Genomic DNA, 19,710 nt, shown 5'->3' with positions numbered 1-19,710 from the left:
AACTCTGTCACTATGTGTCACTATGACTACAAAAAAAATGTAGACATTTTATTACTATCCAAAATCACAAAAATAGTGATAAATCTGAAATAATCTTTTTTTTGGGGACTATTTTGCCTCACATGTATCCCTCCACCATGAATGGACTTCTCAAAACAGTCCTAAAACAGTGTCTCAGACATCAGGCAGTGTATTCCTAACCATTTCATGTAATAACTTTTTGTGAGGGAGCGTTTAGAGGTGGACGTCTGGTTCCTATCACCACCACTGTGAACAATTCTGACTCTGTAAGTTTCTCTAGGACAGAGCATTTCACACCAAACCACTCTGAATGACTCTGTGTATATCGTAAGTATTTTTTGAAAAAAGTAAGTATATTTTGAAACATCAGTGGAATTTAACACTTTTTAGTGACTCCTAGGTGTATAAAAATGCAGTGTGATCCATTGGTCTGAAGGTGGTCATTGAACTGCACTGATTTTTAAACACTAGAATCCAGTAAATGTGATTATATTATATGTGATGAAGTATGTGCTCCCAAATGCCTTTGTGCTTCATATGTAGTACACTACAGAAGTCACAAAACTCATGGCTTCTTCCTAAATAGTGCACTGGATGTCCAATACTGAGCCGTTTGGGATGCAGCCTTGGTGTATATTGTGTGTGTGTGTGTGTGTGTGTGTGTGTGTGTGTGTGTGTGAGGTCATTTGAGAGCCAGAATGGCGTCGTAGGATTTGCCCGTCCTGCACACCTGCACGTCGGAGAAGCCGGCTGCAGTGAGCATGTGCGTGTACCGCGAAGGGGGGTGCTCCTTCCCCTCCGTCTGAACCAGCATGTTCAGAGAAAAGATCTGAGCCATGGTGGGACCTCTGTGGTTCTCAAACAGCAGAGCCTCCACCAGCAGAACACCTCCACCTACAGAGAGAGAGAGAGAGAGAGAGAGAGAGAGAGAGAGAGAGAGAGAGAGAGAGAGAGAGAGAGAGAGCGCAATGGACAGGGAGTGAGAAAGAGAAAAGGGAATGAGAGTGAGAGAGATACAGAGTCAGCAAGAAAAAGAAAAAAGAAAATAGAGAAAGAAGCAGAAAAAGAGAACAGAGAGAGAGAGAGAGAGTGAGAAACAACAGAGAGAGATGGAGTGAGCAAGACAGAGAGAAAGAAAGAGACAGTGCAATGGAGAGGGAATGAGAAAGAAAAAGGAGTCAGTGAGAAAAAGACAAAGAGCGAGCAAGAAAGAGTAAGAAATAGAGAGAAAAGAGTAATGGAGAAGGAGTGAGAGAGAAAGAGATAAAGAAAAAGTGAGAAAATAAAAAGATAGAAAGAGCAAGCGGAAAAAACAAAGAAAGAAAAAGGACGATAAAAAGAGATAAAAGAGAGCATTGGAGAGGGAGTGAGAAAGAAAAAGGAGTGAGAGTGAGACAAAGGCAGCAAGCAAGAGAGAGTAAAAGAAAAAAAAGAAGAAATAGAGAAAAAGAGAAATAGTGAGAACATGAAAGAGTGAGTGTGACGGAGCTGCCCTCCGCCACAATATATATTTGCAAAGACTTTCTATGTAATATTCAAAGAGTCAGACACATGCTGTTTTTAAATAGCCTTTATTGATTGATAGTGTTTATGCTGGAAAGCTGAGGTTGAATGGTGAATAAGAGCAAACCTGCAGGGGGAAAACAGAGGAAAAAACTTAATGTTGAATATGAACTGTTTTATTTATAAAAATGTTAAGAGTTAATGTTGCTTGCTTTAGCAATATAACTAAACAGTTTAAGCACTGTTATATTTCTGAACACTTGGGGAAGTCAAGAAAGATTTAATTGAGTAACTAAATGAAATAAGAAGGCAAAAGTACTTACCTGTGAATAGATTCCAGAGGAAGGTAGCCATGTTTTCATCCAGGGAGCAAAACAGTAGCCTTTGTCTGGTGAGTTTTTATAGTGAATTTGTAAATATTGAGTTTCATTGATTTTCTTTTCCTTTTTTTTTGCACTGGATAAATAACATTTTTTTTGTTTTCTTCACTGAGATTCAATAAACGCCCACTTTTGCACCCTAACCTGAAACGTACCCACGTGTCAAACAGAGAAAAGAGAGTGATGGAGAGGGGTGAGAGTGAGAGAGAAAGAAAGCAAGAAAAAGATAGAAAGAGCAAGTGTGAAAAAAGAGAAAGATAAAGAGAAATAGAATGAAAAAGACAGACAAAAAAAGATTGATGGAGAAAAAAATAGAAAGAGGACTGTAACTAGGTTCACTGTGCTTCACTGAGTTTATCTGAGCTGAGACACGGAGAGAAAATCTAAAAATGCTTTGACAGCCTGTAACTTTACACAGTAATAGTTCCGGAACAGAACTAAATGGAATCCAATTCTGAAAAAAAAATAAAGACAAAAGTATGAACAAAATTCAGGCTTCAAGATGGTTGATACTACTGTGGTTACTTAACTCAGTGCAGTCTGTGTGCTAAAAGTAAAGAAGCAAACATGTCTTGGCATAAGAAAAAACATAAGAAAGCAGGAACATCACCAGTCGATGTGTTTTATGCGAAGGACAATGTGAAGTGATTTTTTTGTGTGTTCTTTGTTATGTAAAGTGGGATTCTTGGGATTGTGAATGGCACTATATAAATGTAACTTATTATTATCATTATTATTATTATTATTATCATTATGGGTGCTTTGCAATGCGCAATGAGCAAGCACCTTGGATACCATAGCAATCTCCTAGCAACACCCTAGCAACCACATGGGATACTACAGCAACCACCTAGCAACACCTCAATAACCACCTGGAATTCCACAGCTACCATCAGGAACCATAGCAACCATATAAAATACCACAGTAACCGCTTGGCAACAACTTAGCAACCGTTCTCAAAGCACTTAAGCTGTGCAATCACTGCATTTTCTTCAGGAAATGCACTATTCTAGTTGTTGTTGTTATTATTATTATTATTATTATTATTATTATGTGGTGATGGTCACTTGTGTTGGCGTCTGAGCTCACCTGGCTGGCAGGCTGCGTGAATTTTCTTCAGCAGCGTCAGACACTTCTCCTCCTTCCAGTCATGGATGATCCTCGCTAGGACGTACAGATCAGCAGCAGGAAGGTCCTCTTCAAAAAAGTCCCCTTTATACGCACACATACATTAAATCTCTCCATTAAAATGAGTCCAGATCCTCAACACCGTAAATAATAAGTAATGAGGCTGTCCATTAATGACCATGAGAAATTAACTCTGATCATTTACAGTACCAGTCAAATGTTTGGACCTACATGCCTGAATGGATGTTCTTCTGTCTTTTTGTGATCAATATTTCATTAGCATATGAGCATATACAACCTCCTTGTGTCTACACTCACTGTCCATTTTATCAGCTCCACTACCATATAAGAGCACTTATAGTTACAGACTGTGGTCCATCTGTTTCTCTGCATACTTTGTTACCCTGTTCTTCAATGGTCAGGACCCCCACAGGACCCCCCACAGGTACTGTTTGGGTGGTGGATCATTCTCAGCACTGCAGTGACACTGACATGGTGGTGGTGTGTTAGTGTGTGTTGCGCTGGTCTGAGTGGATCAGTCACAGCAGGGCTGCTGGAGTTTGTAAACTCCTCAGTGTCGCTGTTGGACTGAGAACCAAAAACATCCAGCCAACAGCGTCCTGTGGGCAGCGTCCTGTGACCACTGATGAAGGACTAGAGGATGACCAACACAAACTGTGCAGCAGCAGATGAGCTATCGTCCCTGACTTTACATCTACAAGGTGGACCAACAGGAGTGGAAACAGTGATGTGGATGTGTTTTGGTCACTGTATAACTCCATATGTGGTACTGCACAGCTTTGATGTCTTCACTGTTATACTTCACTGTCCAAAATGCTAAAAATAAGCAAAAGTACCCATGAGTAGGTGTGTCCAAACTTTTGACAGGTACTGTAACTCACACAGGAAAAGAAATGGCCACGTCTGTCACTGTATGTGAGTCTGAACAGAACCTCACTGACCTTCATGAAAGTGGATGGTGTCGTCGCCTTGACTGAAGTGTTTCTGGGCTGTTTGGACCACTTTAGGCAGGTCCAGAACCGTAACCGTGGAAGCAGTGTAGGCTTTAGCTAACTCACGAGCCAAAGCTCCAGAACAGCCTAAGGGAAGATTAGATATGAGGACGGGGTTATTAATATCTACAAGCTGAAGGATAACAGGAGACCGATTTCAAGTACATACAGGAGTCTCCAAATAACCAAAGAAGACTCAACTTCATATATAAAATTAAAATGTACAAAAAAATGTAATGCGTCAATCTTGGACAAGATTGGGATAACTCCTGCTGATGGACAGCTTCAACATTATATGCAAGATTATTAAGAGAATTTCCTGTAGACTGGGATTTTTGCCACTGCTGGTCGACCCGTATGAATGTATGTTTCAAAACACCTGCAAATTCAGCTACTTCCTTAATACTATGGTCTTTGGCACACCCACATGCAATCACTCCTTTTTGCCGATCATTAACATCTGCTTTGCGACCCATTTTCCACACATCAAATGAGAGATTCACCGCACTGTACCACTTCTTATCAAACTATGAATTCAGTCACACACCTCGCAGGTATATATAGCCCGATCATCCTCGTGCAGCGGCGTCTGCAGGAGCCTGAAGTTACTACCACCTTAAACATGCAAGGTGACTAATTTGTTGTCCAGGGAGCTTATATACACATTTTGAAGCAACATGCTGCCTTCTGGACACCGTCTTTTTCAGAGACGTACAAGCATATTTTAGATATTTCGACATGAGAAAACCAAGCTATGTTCTGCATGTTACAGTATGGCTGCATAATCAGAGAGTACTGATGCCAGACTGACCTGCCTGCAGCAGAGACCTGTCTCACTTTGTGAAAGCCTGGCATGAGGCAAAAAATAGCTGTGCAGGTGGAGACTTGTTTAACAGAATAATAGTGTATACAGGAGTCACCAAATAACCAAAGAAGACTCAACTTCATATATAATATTAAAATGGGAAAAAAAATGTAATGTGTCAATCTTGGACAAGATTGGGATAACTCCTGCTGATGGACAGCTTCAACATCATATTTAAGATTATTAAGCAGAATTTAATCAGAAATGTTTGATTAGGTTTTTTATACTCCTAAAAGAAGTCACCAGGGACAATGCTGGAGACGGTGCAGTACCCAAATGGCTGATAATTTTCATACTTTCTGGGGCTGTACAATAATTGTCTTTTTGGCAAGAGATTGGAAATGCTATTGGGGACTTATTTGGAATTATGTATGAGTTTTCATGGGTGAATCTTTATTTTGGGAGAGTACTCCAGTTAGTAGTGAAGAATGATAAATGCCTGCTCAAAATATTATTGGTAGCTAATAAAAAGACCATAACAAGAAAGTGGAAGCAGCAGGACCCCCCAGCAAAGAAATGATGACTTGAAATTGTCTATGAAAGTGGAAAGACTTACACTTATGTTATAACTGAAGATGGAATACTTTACAAAATACTGGGGGAAATGGATCTTAAAACCCCATTAGGACAACTAGCACAAACACTTATGAGGATGATATGTATGCATATCTATATTATGCATTACTGTGTAACCCTTGATGTTCATAAAATGGTCCTGTTAGCAGTCGGACACTAGATTATCTCCTAGACAGCCTTTATTCTTTAGTTGTGTTTGTTTATGCTTTTATTAATCTGTCTTTTCTGCTAGAAGTCATCCAATGGTAGTTGTAAAATGAGAAAAATAAAGTTACAAAAAGAAAATATAGAAATTATAGTATATTACTATTTTCTATTGACTAATGTAACCAATATGTATTTTCTGATGCTATACTGAAACAATAGAAGCCAAAATGCCTCCTAGACATCCTTTAGAGTTTCAAAAAACCCCAACTGAGATCACAGACTTATTTACAGCGCCCTCTGGGGGAGAGGACAGGGTATGCTGTAAGCAGGGGGTCAGTGCTTTGCTCAAGGGCACATCAGCAGTGCTCAGTGGTTTAGAAAACACAGTACAAGGTCCATTTCACAGAGACTCACTGGGGATTAAACCCGCAGAGCTACAACCAAACAGCCCCAAGCACTGAGCTATCTGCTACAAGTAATGCTCATGCATTACCAGTCTAGCATTGTGTGAACTGCATGCTAATTGGTGTACAGAAGATCCAAATACTTGTTAGCTATACAGCTTCAGTTTTATTCTGTTGAACCAACTGCGGCTACAAAATAAGGCTAATTACATATCCAACTTTAATTTAGATCAGATTAAAATGGTTTAAGGCATGAACGCTGTTCTAAGGGTGACATACCTCCAATGTCCACTATGGACTTGAAGCAGGTCAGGTCAAAGGCTGTTACTATATCATGGCCATCAATGATCCACGTTGAGTTCATCAAACCCATAAACTTTAGCATCTGTTCCTCCGACCTGAAACACACACACATAGTGCACTGACGAAATCAGTCATACACGCATACTTTTACCATCTGTTAACCAAAGCATTCTTTCTTAACAGATGTACAAGCTCCCTTCAAATTCAGGTCAATGGGCCTCATTCACCAATATCTTTCGAAGTGTTTTCTTAAATGTGTTCCTGGGGTCCTAAGAAAAAGTCTGCGTCAGAATCATGACGTGTTCTTAAACCGCAGAACTTTGTGCTCTTGAGTGTGTATAGATTCTGTTGGTGAATGTCAAGAAACTGCGTAAGTGGGTTTTAAGAAGACTTTTTTTCTTAAGGACAGCTAGTGAATGTGGCCCATTCTCTTTATACAACTGCCTTTGGATATTCATATTTGGCAGATAAATTGTCACACAAACAAACAGTTTAAAACAGAATGCCTGTTTGTACAAACCTCAATTCCAAGGTTTTTACTCCACCTTGGGCTGTATTTAAAACGAAAACAATACAAAGGCAACATATTTAACTTATCAGCTGCACTGTTTTCTGTAAATACATGCTCACTCTGAAACTGATGCCTGCAACACATTTCAAAAGGTGCAAGACTTGTGAAATGTTTCAAAAACATCTTAAGCAGGTGATGCAATCATGGTATTGTTATGAACGGAGCATCCAGGAAAGGCCTAGCACTTTGTAAGCAAGGATGGGTTGAGGCTTCGCAAAAAATTGTGAACAACTCAACAGTTTAATGGGTGATCTGCCATTTTGGCAGGGTTTGTCAGTCTAGGCTGGTTGAGAAGACTTGAAAAACACAAAATATTCTACCTGTTTTCCTTGTTTTTGGCTGATTTGTAGCTTATAGTCTTAGTAAATATGTTAGCATAGATGACTAGCATGTGGATTTACATGACAGATCAGAGCAAAATCAGGGAAAACAGACCAGAAAGGAAGATTTACTCAGATATTCAGACGCAGTTTGAACAGCTAGAACAGTGGGCCTCATTCACCAATATCTTCCTAAGTTCTTTCTTAAATGTGTTCTTGAGAAAGGCCCTAAGAAAAAGTCTACATCAGATTCATGACATGTTCTTAAACTCCAGAGTTGTTTGAGTGTGTGTAGATTCTGTTCTTGCCTAAGAACAAATCCCAAATAAAAAACACTAGTGAATGTCAGAATCTTCATAAAAACTGGGTGGGTTTTAAGAAGAAATTTCTTCTCAAGAACGGTTTGTGAATGAGGCAATTTTTGCCTGGTAACAAAGCGAAATTTATTCACAAGCCATGAAACATGCCGTCAGTGTCGTCTTTCGGCCACAATTCTGACCAGAATTTCCTGTAGACTGGGATTTTTGCCACTGCTGGTCGACCCATATGAATGTATGTTTCAAAACACCTGCAAATTCAGCTACTTCCTTAATACTATGGTCTTTGGCACACCCACATGCAATCACTCCTTTTTGCCGATCATTAACATCTGCTTTGTGACCCATTTTCCACACATCAAATGAGAGATTCACTGCACTGTACGACTTCTTATCAAACTATGAATTCAGTCACACACCTCGCAGGTATATATAGCCCGATCATCCTCATGCAGCGGCGTCTGCAGGAGCCTGAAGTTACTACCACCTTAAACATGCAAGGTGACTAATGTTTTGTCCGGGGAGCTTATATACACATTTTGAAGCAGCATGCTGCCTTCTGGACACCGTCTTTTTCAGGGACGTACAAGCATATTTTAGATATTTCAACATGAGAAAACCAAGCCATGTTCTGCATGTTACAGTATGGCTGCATAATCAGAGAGTACTGATGCCAGACTGACCTGCCTGCAGTAGAGACCTGTCTCACTTTCGTGAAAGCCTGGCATGAGGCAAAAAATAGCTGTGCAGGTGGAGACTTGTTTAACAGAATAATAGTGAAAAAGTTTGCTTTCAAAACTGAATCAACTGATGTCTTCAGTCCCTAGTGCTAAACATGCTGCATGTATATTCATTAAATAAATAGTCTAAATACAGTTGAAGGTAAAACATCAAATATCATGTTTTTTGCATTACTTTCAATATAATACATATCAAACAGAAATTACTATTCATTTCTGTTCTTATTAGCAGTTTACTTCCCCAACTTTTTTGGAATTCAGCTTTGTATCTGCAGCATTTATTCACACACTGAGGGAGTGGAGATGAGTGAGCACCATGACCTCGAAGTTTCTGTCTCACTGCACACATCCACAAGCAAAGGAACACACTCAGCCTCTTAAAATAACACACACATACACACACACAAATGATGGCGGTCTGTCACTGAGACTTAAATCCAAACTCCAAATTTCCTCAGCAGAAACTCTGTGACCCAGAAAGTGTCACCAACCATCACATCACCACAGTTAAAAGAAAAAAACTAAAAAATAACACAGTCCGCCCGATTGATCACTCTACCACTTGCTGGATCAGGGGGCTTTGCAGTGCAAATGAGGAAAAATCCCCTCCAACTGAAACAGTTTCATTAAAACACTGGGCTTTCCCAAACGCGACTGAACACAAAGAACACTGTTTAATGTGACGGCTCAAAAATCAAACTGCACTGTCGCATTAACTAGTGTAGTTGATCAGCCAAGGCATGTCTGGTGTCTGAAGTTTGCTTCTTTAGTTGCAGCACTAGAGCTAAAAGGCTAATGCAGCTAACAAGTAATGGAAGCTTATACTCCTCCAATTAGCACGGAGCAAACTGACTAAATCAGCATGCTGTGTTGATTTGTTATGCACTGTTATTTACACAATACTGTACAAAAGTCAAAAGCCTACATTGATTTATTTAATTTCTACTCAAAAGTCATTAAGTACAAGTTGTTCATTTTCAGGAGATATTTCTTAGGAGATAAGATACAAGAGATAAGTGTTCCAGAACATTCTAGGTGTTCTATAGCTGTGTAATCTAACTAAAAGTATTACTATAGTAATACAGTATCACCAGGGTCATCCCCTGTCTGGTCAAAACATTAAGATAAGACCTCAATTTAACTCCTACACTCATGCAAAATCTCAAAGCTCCGATCAGTGTTTTAGTTATGAAGTTTGTCTCGTCAGGCTCCAAATCACACTCTTAAATATTGAGTTTAACTGCATACAGAATGACTGAACTGAGCTGAAATATTAACTGGGTGCAAATTCATTCACACTAAAAAAAATAACATTTCACTTTAAACCCACTTGTTTCATATTAATAAATTCCTACAACAGTTTATTTTATTGGAGAGTTTGGTTTTTATGTCAGATTATGTCAGATATGTGCAATATTTCAACTTTGAAATGGAATTGTTCTGTCAGATTTCACAACTATTGTCAAAAAAATTGTGTTTTGGTGTAGTATTCCTATATTTCTAACAAATTTATGAATTATTCATTTCTGCATGCAATAAATGAAGCTGCACTATGAGTAAAAAATCTATTTTACAGCCATTTTTGACCTACAGTACTGTATAGAAGTCCCTTGATTTATTTAATTTCCAGTCAGAACAGCCATTCAGTACAAGTTATACACTTTTCAGGAGATTACATTAAATGATCCACGTGAATAAGGAAGGAGAAAGTCAAAGTGAAAAATCAGGAGTTTCCCAGAACTGGAGTTTAAAACTGATAAAAAGCTACAGAGAAAATGAGACTCCCAACAACCACCTGGAAGACCTGGTAGATACCAAAACTGCCCCCCTCAGATAAACAGCACTTAAAGCTTTCATCTTTGAGAGAGAGGAGAAAATCAAGCTGCTTCAGATCTGAAAACATCCACAGCTGATCAATGGACTGACCCCAGAGTCCAGACCTCAACATCACTGAATGTGTTTGATTACTTCAGAAAATGAGCAACCAGCTTCTAAGACTGAACTTTGGAGGTGTGTCTGCAGATTGGCTATGTTGACTTAAATAACTGAAGACTGTTGCACACTATTGTAAACAAGGACAAATGTATGCTGCATAGCTAAAAACAGTAGCAGCAGTCATACTGAAGTCTGAACTACGGAAGCAGAGACTGTAGCTAATGTTGCTATAATAAGAAATGGAAGATTACAGTCAACAGGTTTGCACTGTAGCCCCGTAGCTGCAGGAACAAACTTCAGACACCAAACGTGTCTTGGCTGATCATCTACATTACATGGTGTAAAGGGAGAAAAACTGTGCATTTGATTTTTGTCTGAAGAATTGCTTTAAACACTGTAGCGCTTTTATGAAACTGAATGCTAACTGAGCTTTTAGCACAGCATTTCTTCCTTAAAGCAACCATTATCTATCACGTGTGGTGGGAGTATAACTGTAGAAATGACGTGATCAGCTAAGCAGTGGGTGAAAGTGCAGGAGGGTGGAGATCAAACAGCACGAAAAGCACATTACAAGCAAGCATCCTCACAGCTCAATAAGAACAGGGCATGTCAGGCTGGTGGAGCATACACTCACCTGTATATGGCTGAGAAGATGTCCTCTGATGAGAGACCAAAGGTTTTTTCATTTTGGTTCTTTCCTTCCCTGAAAGTTCAGAATCACAGCCTGGTATTATAACATCTCACACTTAACATAACAAAAGCTCACTCATGACAAAGTCTGCTAAATGATGTATTCAGCTTGTCTGTTCACTTGGACCTTTGACCTCTGCGATGCACGAACTGCTTCGCACTTGACTGCAGGTAATATAGTCATTAACAGTGACTCTATATACATTAAATTTATAAAAGGTAATCAATCAAAGATGAATCTGCAGCGATTAATCTAAATCCTGATCTAACAATACATAAACCACATTTTCCTCCAAAAATAGATGAACTATACTTAACGAGATGTCTAGTAAAACACATTAAAGCTACACTCTCTACGTTTTGGCGAATTGGAGACCTCTCTGGTGGAAATGTGTAACTGCATGCAACGTGTGGAAGAACTTGTAGGCTGTGCTTCAGACCCCTTCCTGAGCAGATGAATCTGATGATTCTGAACAAAAAATCGTACGAATTTGGTCAACGCAAATTAGAAATCACAGCACATTCATCTTCTGTATTGTGATGCATTTCTTAGTGAAACAGAGCCTCAGGGAGAATCTCTGTAAATTGTGAGTCCGATCCCAGTGATGCCGCAGCCATCCGTAAGTCCAAGACAGCATAACTGTCTCTCTCTCCTCTATGTGGACCTCCCTCTACTGGACATGAAACTTGACCATATGCATGGCCGAGGGATGTTCAATATGGCTATATTTATTATAATTTCAACATGATATGCACATGATAGATATGGACAGTCTATGTAGAAGACTGATCAACTATATGAAAAAATGAAACAGATTTAGACCAATTATAAAGAGCTTGTGAACAACAATAACAACCACTGTACAGTAACTGCAGAAACTGCATAGTATTAAGTAGCTAACTGGATACCTGAACCTCAGTATATGTTCAGCCAACTATTTTAATTAAAGTCATGTTTTTTGCGGTTTGTCAGAAATGTCCATTGTGTTAAATGCCCTTTTACACATACACAATGCAAAAAAATTACATCTTGGCAAGTGAAGTTATGTTAAATCTAATTGATATATCTAATATTTCTTATTTTGAGACTGCTGTAAGCTTATTATGAACTTATTTACCTTATTTCTAGATTTTTTTTTACTTGTTTTAAGTGATTCTAGTAAGTCAAATTATCTGATTATATTGGTAGGTGATGTTTGTTTCAGGAACATTTCTTGCAACAGCAAAGCAAAGTTATCTGGCAAAATAGTGAGACAATATGACTGACTAAAATCACTTAAAACACAAAAAATGTCTAGAAATAAGCTAAATAATTCTATAAGAAGCACGCAACAATCTTGAAATGAGAAATATCAGATATATCGATTAGATTTAATATATCATTTGCCAAGATTATATTCTTGCACTCTGCCTTTATTCTAATTCTTAATTAATTTAATTTAGAAATTAAACAATATTTTGTAGGAGATTTAAGACAACTACTATTATTATGGTTGTGCCTTTTTTGTAAACAACACGTAAGTTGAGAAAGTCCAGGCCAAAAAGGCACCGTCAGCCACTATGCCTCACCTGACTGCGTCCACCATGTTGTTCCAGAGAGGGTATATGGTCTGAGACTGGTAGATGATCATGTCATGGAGAGATTTAGGGCTGGACTTGGCCAGATACAGATTAGCAACGTCAGTGCTGCTGTAATAGGCTGGGAGAAAGAGGAGACACAACACAATACTTTACAAACTGTTTTAGGTTTAGTTCAGTCTGAATGCAGTTTTTCAGATTTACCTAAATAAAGTAGTTCTAGAGTTCGCTCGAGAAATGTTTTCCTTTGCATCAATTATTCAGGATTCACTCTTGAATTATTAAAGAAGACTAATAGGGAGAGAAAGAGACTGATCTAAAATTAAACCGTGATCTCATAGAAGCTCCTGATCAGAAACGACTGCCCATGCAGTAATGAAGTAAAGGGGTTTTGTCAGATTTTGGGTAGAGAGAAGTTTAAAACCAATTCTCTAGTCCAGAGCTGGGCCCATTACACGACACTATTTGAGAATAATTTGTATAGAAGCAAAATATCATAAGTTGATTTTTCAGCAATAACATTTCACAGCACAACCCTTTAATATGTTCATCAAGAAGTGTGTTTTTTCATACATCACAGAACAATTTGAGTTGAGTTGCAGGAGATGAAGTGTTCTAGTAGTCTAGTAAGCTCATCTGTCCCAAGTGTTAGCTCCACCTACAGTAGACTCACCTGTCCTGAGTGTTAGCTCCACCTACAATAAACTCACCTGTGCTCTATCTACAGTAAACTCACCTGTGTCTTTCCTAAGCTCCATTCACAATAAACTCACCTGCATCTTGCCTAAGCTCCATCTACAGTAAGCCACCTGTTCTAAGTGTTAGCTCCACCCCCAGTAAACTCACCTGTGTCTTGCCTAAACTCCCCCTGAGTAAACTCGGCTGCATCTTGCGTAAGCTTTACCCACAATAAACTCCTTTGTCCAGAGTGTTAGCTCCACCTATGGTAATCTCACCTGTTCTCTGCATAAGCTCCTCCCACAGTAAACTTACCCGTGCCCTCTGTAAGCTCCACCTCCAAAATCTCAATGCCCACCAGCACATCAAGCAGTCGCTCCATGCCATCCTCGCTGGTGCCAAGCTCCTGTGACACCTCAGCTGCACTGAGGGGCTTCTGGGAGTGAAGGAGCAGGTCGAACACTCCCAGCTCACACGCTGAAAAAATCACCTGAGGAGGAGGAAGAGGAGGAGGAGAAAGGAAGCAGGGACAAAATGAATTATGCTAATTTAAAGCTACAATACAATACATGTCAATGTTATGTAACAGAGTTCAGGTAAAGTGTTATTGAATCTGGCAACAGAGCTTTAGAACAGAGCAGCTTGTGCGCCACCTCACAGCATGCTGTGTGCTGCGCTAGTTCGTGACTGGCACAAACCCAAATGACTCAGGATGGGTGACGAAGCACTGAGACACGGCTAGACGTCACTCCACCAACACACCACCCCACATAAACATACTGACCTCTAACAGCACAGTGAGGAAGGTACTGTGGACACAATAAAAATTTTGACATTCATATATACGAAGAAAAAAAAGACTGCAGAAAACGTCCATTCGAATGTTTAAAGCATCTGCTGCGGCTCCTAGTAAGTTTCAGGCCAAATATTAACTATTTGGCCTGTATAAATATTAAATATTAAATATTAACAATATATTAACAAATCATTATCACAAGCGATGGCTAGCAAATGGAGTGGAGATCATTGCTGATTATAAAACAAACAACACTAAGACTTATTTGAGCTGCAGTTAGAATTGTATGGGTTTTAGGGGTTTTAGGCTGGCTTTACACTGTGAAACTTTCACACAACTTTTTTGGATGAATCTCAGCTGTAACAGCTGCAAGAGTCTCAGATACATGGAACAAGTTTTGTTTTTAAACAGATGTCTGCGCCACCATGTATTCTTCGTTGTTCGCCTGCTGTTCTTGTGATTTACTTTATTTACCAAGATTCATTTTTTCTCCTCTCTTGATGTTCCTCATGTTACACAGAGCTCAGATTCATTTGGGTGAAAATTATAACAGATAAAGACACTGAGATGAGGTCCTGGATGGAAAGTTCATCAGGTACACACTTAAAAAGATGGTTCTTCAAGGGTTCTTTAGTAAAGAAAATATTTCTAAATAGAACCCAGAACACTCCAAGAACCCTATTCATGATTCAAGGGTTCTTTGCATTATGAAAGACTTCTTCAGATTGATGGAGAATGTGTTGTATATGGTTCTATATAGAACCTTTTGGAAAATGGTTCCATACAGGGCTAAAAAGGGTTCGTCTATTGTTACAAGCTTGACATCGTAATAATAACGGAACCCTTTTTGGTGCTATGTAGAACCCTTTTCAAAAGGTCCTACAGAGAACTATCTACAGCAAATTCTCCATCAATCTGAAGAACCAGATTGAAGAACCAGCCCTACAACAGAGCACACAGTGTTCATATGGTGCAGTGTCTGACCTTGGACACTCTGAAGCCGTTAAAGTACTCCAGCAGTTTGAAAGGATAGTCCAGTTCACTCTGAGAGAGATGCTCGGCCATGGCGGGAAATCCGTCCTGCTGAAATACACAAGAAAACAACAACTTATTATTGATTTTGTTCTTAAATATGACTCTTGACTGTAGATTTAACTGTTTACAGTATGACTGAACTGAGCTGAAGTATCAACACTAAGACTATTAGTGTTATGATAAACTCCCACAAAAGATTCCTTTAATGGAGGGTGCACTTTTATGTCAGATTGTGCAATATTTCATCTTTCAAATATAGACTTTCCATCAGTTTCAATTAATTTAAAGTCAGTATTCCTACATATCTGTGAATTACTGATCACTAATTTCTTCATGCAGATTTTGAAGCTACTTTATGAGTTCAACATGGCTGCAAAATCCATTTATAGGCCTTTTTTTGCCTTACGTTTTGTAATCTAAAAGCTATTTTGGAAATCTAGTGATTACTATTACAGTTTTACTATTTTTAATTTTGTGCTCAAAAAATCAGGATAAAATAACGACCATATAAGCATTATATATAAGATATATATCTTTTCAGGAGACTCGCTTTCAGTTTCTCAAAGAAATCTGCAGACACACCTCCAAAGTTCAGTCTTAGAAGTTGGTTGATCATTTTCTGAAGTAATTAAACACATTCAGTGATGTTGAGTTCTGGACTCTTGGGTGGTCAGTCCATTGTTCAGCTTCTTTGTTTGATGTGTCTCCTTTTCTCAGTGAGGTTCTTCTTGACAGCTACACATCCTTTCAGACCCACAGCGCTGAGTCGTCTTCTCACAGTGGCAGGATGGACAGAAACACCTGTGGATGTTTTCAGATCTGGAGCAGCTTGATTTTCTCCTCTCTCTCAGAGATGAAAGCTTCAAGTGCTGTTTATCTGATGGGGTCAGTTTTGGTGTCTACCAGGTCTTCTAGGTGGTTGTTACATTTTCTCTTTAGGTTTTATTCTTTTTTTGAACTAAAGTTTTGGAAACTCCTGTTTTTTATCACTTTGACTTTCTCCTTCTTTGTGCAAGTGGATTTTCTCAAATCTCTTCCCCTTTAGAAACACCTAATGAAATATGAATAACCTCTACTTAATGGCAGTTTTCCCTGGAAATTAAATAAATGAAGGGTCTCTCAGTTTTGTACAGAACTGTAGGCTATAAAATGAACAAAAAAAAATATATATTTTTAGTATTATTTTAGTGTATTTGCACCCAGTTAATATTTCAGCTCAGTTCAGTCATTCTTTATGCAGTTAAACTCAATATTTAAGGATGTGATTTGGAGCCTGACGAGACAAACTTTAAAAATTCATCACTAAAACACTGACTGGAGCTTTTGCATGGATGCAGGAGTTTTGAAGCTTTTTCTTGATATTTTCTCCGGACAGGCCCTGAGTGAGCTGCCATAGGATGACCCTGGTGATACTATATTACTATAATAATACTTTTAGTTAGATTACACAGCTGTAGAGCATCTAGAAAGTTCTGGAACACTGCTTTTACTGCACCAGTGAGAAGTGAGGCCTACATTGTTTTTAGTCTACATCTCCCAGCTTTGCGGCAGCACATAATTTTAAATCATTATCAGATTACCAGTACTGAAAAACTGAAACATCTTTAGTTAAGCAATGTCAAAATGCTAAAATAAGCTTTTTTCATATCAACAAAAATTGTTAGGCACAGCAATTACACAGCACAATATTCATTGAATCAATTACAGAATATTTTTATTAAGCACAGCCACTCTACAGCACTGTGAGCGTAAACAGTTGAGATTCTGACTCCACTGTTTACAAACAACAGAAAAAAACAGAACAAGGCAAACAATACATCTGGTTGTATTGTTTGCCATCTGGTTCTCATATTTATCTATCTATGAATTTATGAATTTGACCATGCAAAATATGGCTTAGAATGTTCAGTGCTCAGTAAAGACAGTGCTTTTTTCTGAGGTCCCTTATTTTAGCTTTAAATTCTCTGCTGTCCAACAGTGAGTTACATAAGGCCATTTGGGAAAGCTGGACATCGGTCTGCACACAGGACAAACCCTGTTGCATAACCAATGAATTATTAATGGAAAAATTGTTATTTTATATAAAAACAACAGTTTTAATAGCATCTAGTAGCATACAGTCAGGTCCATAAGTATTTGGACAGTTTTTCCTCTGTGCACCACAATGGGTTGAGGTCAGGTGACTGACTCGGTCATTTAAGAACATTCCACTTGGGTTCCTTTTGCAGTAAGTTTTGAGTCATTATTATTCTGTACTGTGAAGCACCGTCCAATCAGTTTTGCAGCATTTGACTGAATCTATGCAGAAAGTAGAGCTCTAAACACCAGAATTCATCCTGCTACTTCTATCAGCAGCCACATCATCAATAAACACCAGTGACCCAGTTCCACAGGCAGCCATACCTGCCTATGTCATAAAACTACCTCCACCATGTTTCACAGATGATGTGGTATGGTTCAGATCATGAGCTCTTCCTTTCCTTCTCCACACTCTTCTCTTTCCATCATTCTGGTACAAGTTAATCTTGGTTTTATCTGTCAGAAGAATCTTGTTCCAGAACTGGGCAGGCTTTTTTAGATGTTTTCTAGCAAAGTCTAATCTGGCCTTTCTGTTCTTCAGTGTTACCAGTGGTTTGCATCTTGAGGTAAACTCTCTGTACTTACATTCATGAAGGTGTTTCTTGATTGTAGACTATGACAATGATCAATGACAATACACCAACCTCTTCAGGAATGTCCTTGACTTGAGTAGATGTTGTGAAGGGCTCTTTCTTCACCACAGAATTCTGCCATCATCCACTTCAGCTGTCTTGTGTGATTTTCTGGCCTGCTGAGCTCACTCACCAGTGCTTTCCTTCTGTTTCAGAAGGTACCAAATTGTTGATTTGACGACTCCTGAAGTTTCTGTTGCCTGTCTGATAGGTTTGTTTTGTTGTTTCAAACTAATGATGGCCCCCTTCACTTACATCAACACCCCTTTGGTCCGCATATTGAGAGTTCTCATGAACAGCTACCAAATTCAACACTTGGGATCAACTCCAGAACCTTTGAACCTTTGAATTAAAGCTGAAAGTCTACAATCTTGACTGCTTCATTTCGGGTCAGAGGCAAAATTACACAAATGTGTCTAAATATTTATGGCGCTGACTGTATAAGCTCCCTTATTACCTAGCAGAACGTGCTCCAGGTTGCACTGCCTATCGCTTTTATTACAAGACTGAACAGTTCCTGATGTTATTTTCTGCTAGTATATTAAAGTCATGCAGCTGTTGTGGACTGATGTCATCTGTCATCAGATCAAAACATCACACCCGACACCGTTTCCCCATAAAACTGATCAAACTGAAAGCAACGCTCTCCACACATTACACCTCCATATACCCATAACTTTGTGCATGCGGTCGATTAGGATTTAAGGAAGGACTTAGTGAATAACTCTGGACTCCGAATTCCTATCGAACGCAGAGGAATTCAGTCTGCTGCCATTATTTTCAGCTGCACTTACCGAAACACAAAAGACTGAGCGCTGCTGCTGCTCTCCCGGCTCCTCCACCAAACACTGCGAAGATTAACTCCAAAAAATTACAGTTCTAGACCCATATCAGGCAAATATCTCGGACCAGAGCATTTCTAATACACGAAATGGAGTCAAAGCTCTTCGCAGCTCTGGTCGTGCTCGTCTGCTGCGGTCTGCCAAAGCTCCTCGGTCCAAACTTGAACTTGCAGTTTTGTGAAGTCACCGCCAGATGGCGCTCGAACACAAAGACACTCCCCCCAACTCAGTGACCGTTTGTTTTGGTGTAGGGACAAAAGTTGTGGCTGTTAAAAGTTGCACCCGTAATTCTCGCGAGATCTGGCGTGAAACTGTCAGCGTCAGGAAGTCGATGCTGTGCAAAATCGGTTGCTTTGTTGCTGTGGTTACGAGTTCGACGTTGAATAAAAAATTAAACGCATGTTAATTTGTATCGTTTTAAAACACGTTTTAATATAATTCATAAACAATTTAATAATATAATAAGCACATTTACATGAAATGTTATAAACAGTAAAATTAAAACGTTAAATTGTAAAATGTGAATGTGTTTATTAATTATTGTTTTTAAATACGATTAATATAATTTAAAACATTTACACTTTATTTAATGTAATACGTGATTTTTACTATTTTTTAACATTTTATGTTATCTTACTAGCTTTTAAAACCTGCTTTTAGCTTTTCATTTCAGTCAAAAAAATCTACAAAACATACCAAACTAAACATTTTAATATGCAAACACTTTTAAACTGTTAATCTCCGAGTGTAACTAATTCCATTTTCTCAATCCAATTTTGATAGATTAGTAATTTTCTAAGCATTGTTACTTCTATACATTTTATAGAAATAACGATTCTTAAATGGGATCTCCACAGATTTTTCGAAATTTCTGCATAATTAAGCGGTTAAGATGCAAACAAAGTCGTTCGGAGTGGTTTGGTGTGAACTGCTCTGGTCTAGAGAAACATAACGAGTCAGAATTGTTCACAGTGGTGGTGATAGAAACCAGACGTCCACTTCTAAAAGCTCCCTCACAGAAATTTATCATATGAAATGGTTATGAATTCACTGCTTGATATGTCTAAAACACCGTTTTATGGCAGTTGTGTATCGCTGTTGTCGGAATAAAACCTTGTATCTCGTTTTTTGTCGATTTTCGGTTTTTGACCTAATT

At 38.7% G+C, this 19,710-nt stretch overlaps 1 protein-coding gene across 3 annotated transcripts; it reads right to left on the bottom strand.

Moving 5' to 3' along the window:
- Positions 1-258: 258 nt before the first annotated feature.
- asmt2 (acetylserotonin O-methyltransferase 2) lies at positions 259-18,712 on the bottom strand. Of its 3 annotated transcripts, none has more exons than XM_036593732.1 (9): positions 18,507-18,712; positions 14,951-15,049; positions 13,486-13,660; positions 12,484-12,613; positions 10,859-10,927; positions 6,318-6,436; positions 3,996-4,133; positions 2,995-3,117; positions 259-915 (listed from the first exon to the last, which is right to left on the bottom strand). In XM_036593732.1, exons 2-9 carry the CDS (start codon positions 15,029-15,031, stop codon positions 704-706), a joined length of 1,047 nt encoding a protein of 348 aa, XP_036449625.1. In that variant the 5' UTR covers positions 15,032-15,049; positions 18,507-18,712; the 3' UTR covers positions 259-703. The 3 variants fall into 3 exon arrangements, with proteins under 3 accessions (XP_036449625.1, XP_036449627.1, XP_036449626.1); XM_036593734.1 differs by lacking the exon at positions 259-915 and adding an exon at positions 1,395-2,048; XM_036593733.1 differs by lacking the exon at positions 259-915 and adding an exon at positions 2,121-2,358.
- Between the last annotated feature and the right edge of the window lie 998 nt (positions 18,713-19,710).

The sequence above is a fragment of the Colossoma macropomum genome, unplaced genomic scaffold, assembly GCF_904425465.1.
Source record: "Colossoma macropomum unplaced genomic scaffold, Colossoma_macropomum, whole genome shotgun sequence".
Classification (NCBI taxonomy): domain Eukaryota; kingdom Metazoa; phylum Chordata; class Actinopteri; order Characiformes; family Serrasalmidae; genus Colossoma; species Colossoma macropomum.
This window is presented reverse-complemented; position numbering and strand designations above follow the sequence as displayed.